The following is a 5,862-nucleotide window of genomic DNA, read 5'->3' as shown; positions in this document are numbered from 1 at the left end:
AGGTACTATATACTAAATACAGGGGCGGACTGGCCCAGGGTGCTATACACCAAGTAGCACCCCGGGCCCTCGTTTGTATTTATGATCCGGGCCCCCGATTACCACAGTCGGTATACGGTATAATACTGGTATAGTACGGTGTTATACAAAATAAAAATAAAATAACATATTTAAATATCTCTACAAATAAACAACATGTTATTCTTATTTTTTTTTTTATATTTACTTATAAAACTAAGGGCTCTTTCCTAATTTAGGTAGATTTGAAAAAAAATTACGGGCCCCTAATTAATTTTGCACCCCGGGCCAAAAATAGCCAGTCCGCTCCTGACTATATATTATTATTTATTATACAAAACGAAAGAAAAAAAGAAAACATTAAATAGAATTTTATAATTTAGTTATTTTTAAGAATTTTATGATTAATTAATTTATGTTACTAAGGGTATACCTATGTATTTATTTTTATTTATTAGAGCTTCGACTACAACTACAGTCGACAACTAAGCGGTTGTTGGCTCACATTATTTACAACAGTAATAAGTACCTAATTATGTATATTTTAACTCAAATTTTATAATTATTTATATATGTACACAAATTATTACGGACCCAATTATTACCTACAAATAAGACAAACGACATCAATTTTGAAGCTAATTTCTTAATAAAAATACTGAAAAAGGAAATATTTCATATTTAGAAAAACTTATTATAAAAGATGATAAAACCAAAATGCATTACAATTCACAACAATGTTTCAAAATAGACATTTCATTATTTTTAACATTTCAAAATAAATAAATTATGATTGACATTCTTAAAAATTAGATGCATAAATATATTAGTATATTACCTGTAAATCTTCATAAAATTCATTATAAATATCCATTTTTTGAAGTTCTTCAGCTAGTTTTTCAGCGGTTAAATGTAAACTTTTGTCTTTTAGTTCTTCCATATTTTAGGTATTAATATTACCTAGGTACAATTAACCAATCGAGTATAATAGTTTACAATCACAAGGTTTTAGTTATACCTACACTTGTGCGCTTAATATACAGGCTGCAACTTATATAATTTTACTGTAGTTATTGATGCAATAATGAAAAAATGTCACCTTGGCAACCAGAATGAAGCATTGACCGTATTTTATTTTTACATAGACTAGTTTATTTTAGGTAGGTACCTATACCTATTTGTATCATTGTGGTGATAAAATATGTTTAAAATGTGTACAATGTAAAGGTATATATATCATATAGGTACCTAAATAATAGCCGCAGGTATAGTCTCATAGAAATAGTTGTTGCAATATTGCGTACGAAACTATAATATTATATTATTTATTGTATTTGTTTTAAAATATTATTTAAATTATTCAGTGTTATAATAGATATTTACTTGCAATGAATACAAAACTTTCATTCAAACCTTACATTCATATCATAGTTTATTATTTATTATTAACAACTAACCATCGTAATATAATATAATTGAAAAAAAAACATAAATAATTGGTTTACTTTGATAAAACGAATACAAATAAATCTAGGTACCTATATGTACTTTATGTCTTTATATAATGTATAAATGTATAAACGTGGATATTTATTTAGTTAGTAAGTACTTCGGAAGATTGTAATGCGTTGAATTTAGGCCACTGAAAAAAAGTATTATTATTTATTAGTTATTACTTATTACCTACATAACAAAATATTATATTATCATAAGTTATTAATCAATTATAATATTAATGGCTTACAAATTATTAACACTAGTAAATCCCTCAATCTATATTGTATATTACGCTGAAACCACCAAAAATCATCAAAATTTACACGCGGAACTCAAAATCACCGACACTCTCTCAAGTTTTATTTCAAATTTAAACTCACTAATTAGTCCCCTTATCTCCCTTCTTTCATAAGTCTTAAATGCACTCACAGCTAATAACATCCCATAATCTTATCAACCAGACAATTCACATTAAAATTAATATTAATAATTTATATTTATATAATATCTTATCTCCCATTATTTTCATTTCACAACAACATCAATATTATTTTCTGTTAACCGTATCATTATTATATAAATAATACCTTGTAATAACATGTAATATGTTGACACATTGTAATTTTAAATAAATAAAAAAAAAATATTGTACATTTTTTTTATAAATACATGCATATTAAATTTATTATCTTATGCAATCTATAATTATTGAGGGTTATATCATTTGTGTATATTTTACTACATAATAATTATGATAGCATTTTTAATTACAGTGATTTGTGTTAAGGTTACTTCAATATTGTAAAATTAAAATATTTTTTTTATTAAAAGTTATATGCAACGTTTCATTTTGTTGTGAACTATTAGTGTTTTATTTTGAAACTTTTCAAAATGTGATATTAAAATACGTTTTGTTTGAGCTTTGGTGGCACTTATAATAGTGATAGTTTTTTTTTTTCTATTGAACTTAAGCCCGGCGACTATGACCATTAGCTGTTGTAACTTGTAGGGGATTATGAACTATAGTTGGTGAGGTTGGTACGGTAGGTAAGCAAACACGTGTATGTGTGGCAAGATTTTTACTACTACGAAGTACGAACCCGGTCTGTACCTGATCTACCCGAGTAACCTGGACAATCCTCTGTTAGTGGGTCTCTACGTCATAAAATGAAATTACTGACCAAATTTCATACTCGTATAGCTTCAGCGGTTCCGGTTAGGCGATGATGAATCAGTTCGTCTGTTAGTCAGGACAAGTTCTTTTATATATATATATTTATCTAAATATATAAAGGAATTTGTCTTTCTGAGGGATCAACGTAGAGCCCAAACCAAAGGACGGGTCTGTTTGAAATGTTCAGGATGGATTTATATTATAATTTTACCGTGCATTAAGAAAGGATTTTTGGAAATTCAACCCCTAAAGGGGTTTTGAAATTACTGTGAATGGAATGTTGACATCTCAAATAGTTGTACCAATTATCGGTGATGGTGCCTACCTTTTCCGTTCAATTTCCTTTCATTTGTTTAACACTCAAGAAAGATGTCAGGAGATCCGAACTACAATTGTTGCGTATGTCTCTGATAATTGGAATACCTTTATTAATATGTCTTACAATTCATATGGTGATAACTTTTCCACTGCTGAAGATTACATTCGTAATATGGGCAATCCTACTGTCTGCGGCGGTTACTGCGAATTGTTTGCAGCTGGCAATATTTTCCCATATGTATTTGAAATTTATTATAATAATAATCTTTATGCTAAATTTGGTGTAGATACATTCCCAGTAAAAAGTGGAATATTAATAGTGGACATTTTGATGTTGATTCTATTTCTAATAATGTTAGATAGACTAGCTATGATAGATAGACCTCGAAGCAACCAAGTCAAGGAAGCTAAAAAATAAAAAAACCAAGAAAACCGTTTTTCGGTCTGAAAACCAATGGAAAATTATTAAATTAACTGGTCTTGCATATCATCCCACAATTGATTATATAAATTACATTGGCACTATGAATCAAAATTGTGAATTTTGTAATGCTCCCAAATGGAAAGGCGAAATGCTTGGCATGTGCTGCAATATAGGTAGAAAAAATTCGATACCTTGCTATAGCCACCAGAACTAAATGTATTATTGAGTCCAGATAATAACAATACATAAAGCCGTCAACGACGGGTAATTCAGCTATATATATTCAGTATATGTCTCACAGAAATGTATACTTAGTGTTATGCCATTGGTAAATATTTTTTTTTGATATGCTTATAAATATTATTTATTGTAAAGTAATTTTCATCAATATTACTGAATTATAATTTTAATTGTGTTAAGTTGTTCTACTACAAAAGTATTGATTATTTTTTTGTTATTTAGACTGAAAAATGAAATTATACTGTTAAGCTTGTCTTAATTAATTTGATAAAATCAAAATTCAAAAATACCAAGTTTACTCCATCATCTATACTATACTAAATAGTAAATACCGTACTAATGTCTAATAGTAAGCTCATTTCACCGTGCAGATTAGCGACGCCCGGTTATAAGTACGTAATTTTAATTACAATTAATAATCGAAGATTAATTAAAATATTTATTGGTTTAAACAAAATATATCAAGTATATATTTATATCAAAGACTATAATTAGGTAGGTGTATGTAAAAATAATTAACGAGTAGGTAAGACAAGTTTATGAAACAAATAAAATCTACATGAAAATAATTAGGTATTTTATTATTAATTAACAAATGTTAATAAAAAGTAATATATACGATAAAACTATAGTACCTAAGACTGCTAAAAAAATTGAATGTTTAGTTTACGTTTACTAAACTAATATTTTGTATTCACATAATCATATTTGATATTTCAATTCCATCTAGGTACTTAGTATACATATAATTTAAATGAATAACAGACTTACCTACCTAGCTTATGACTATAGTTATTTAATTTATTGATTATTGAATATTATCAGTTTAGTAAACACAGTGTCTGCTAACTTTTTATCTTTTGACTCAGCAATATAGTGTAGGTAGAGTTATAGGTACGTTGAGATATTGTTTAAAAATTAATTACATCAAATTAAAATTTAGGTTTTCAAGAAAACAATCATCTATAAGTGATTCAAATTCTTAAAAATGTTATTACTGTAAAAATATTTACTGGTATAAAAAATAATTTTAGAATATAAGCCCCCATTTAAAGTTTTAAAATTATCCGTGAGATTATTAACAGTTTATTTAACAAATTTAATGATAACTTGTATTACGATATTTGTTTCGAAATTCAAACTATTAGATGCTAGCCGAAAAAAAATGTATATACTGACCAAATGAAACGTTTGTGAAGTTGGCCCACCATGTTATGATAATTACACCAAAGTTATACCAATATTTTGCAACTAATTTGCAAATTTAGGAATTCGATTCTGGCGTAACCAAGAGGTTGCAAATTTATTCACGAAAATTGCCTAAAGTTTCAAATTAGTTGCTAAATTATATGAAAAATGTTCGAGGTTGATCATATGATGTGTTGGGGCTGTCTTAAATAGATATATAAAACGGGTTTGGGACCACTTTGGGCAGTGTATTATTGAAGAATACCTCTCAGTCCACCATTGATATAGGTACAATAATGGTACGGGCTTGTCTATTTTCCTCCAAATATGACATACTGCAGTTTTCCTCTACTGTCCATTTTCTACCAAAAAAAGGTTGGATTCAATTTTTCTCTAAATAATATAAAATTTAGCTGACATTTTAACCGGCACCTAGGTCGCCCATACCACCCCCGACTGGATCCACGCCTGTGCACCAGTGTTGTGTACCTACCGTATTATAAAGTGAGTAACATTCAATAACATCGAAACGTCATAAGTTGTATTAAGTTTAATTACGATATGTACATAACACATATGTTATATTGTGTATCAGTAGGTCCAGAACATAGGTATATTCTAAAAATGTAATTAAACAATTTTACGGTCTGGGGGGGGGGGGGGCTAAACAAAATTCTATCGGGGTATAGCCCCTTAGAACCTCCCCCATATTATGACTATGAGTAGGTATAGTTTTCACCGAATATTATGATAATTCTTATGATGACATTATGAAAATGTGTAACAGACGCACAATGTTCGATATTCTGGGCTATTTCACAAGGTGATATAATCGTACATGACAAATGAAAAAACTTTTGTTCTAATAAATATTTAAACATTTTTTTTTTAAATAATTAATTTAATTTTTATCTTTTAATACTAAAAATAAAAAATCTAAGTTTTGTTAAATTGTTTTGGAAAAAATTCAAAATAGACAATTTGTAAACCTAATTTTAAAAAA

At 27.9% G+C, this 5,862-nt stretch overlaps 1 protein-coding gene across 1 annotated transcript in view; it reads right to left on the bottom strand.

Moving 5' to 3' along the window:
- Nucleotides 1–5,862, bottom strand: part of LOC100160931 (TBC1 domain family member 19) — a 20,391-nt gene that overhangs the window by 11,948 nt on the left and 2,581 nt on the right. The window contains exon 2 of the mRNA XM_008185720.3: nt 857–978. Coding sequence (XP_008183942.1) covers nt 857–958 — 102 coding nt within the window. The 5' untranslated portion in view covers nt 959–978. The remainder of the gene's footprint in view (nt 1–856; nt 979–5,862) is intronic.

This window comes from Acyrthosiphon pisum, chromosome A2 (genome assembly GCF_005508785.2).
Source record: "Acyrthosiphon pisum isolate AL4f chromosome A2, pea_aphid_22Mar2018_4r6ur, whole genome shotgun sequence".
Classification (NCBI taxonomy): domain Eukaryota; kingdom Metazoa; phylum Arthropoda; class Insecta; order Hemiptera; family Aphididae; genus Acyrthosiphon; species Acyrthosiphon pisum.
Note: the sequence above shows the minus strand (reverse complement) of the source record. Positions and strands in the feature narration are given on the sequence as shown.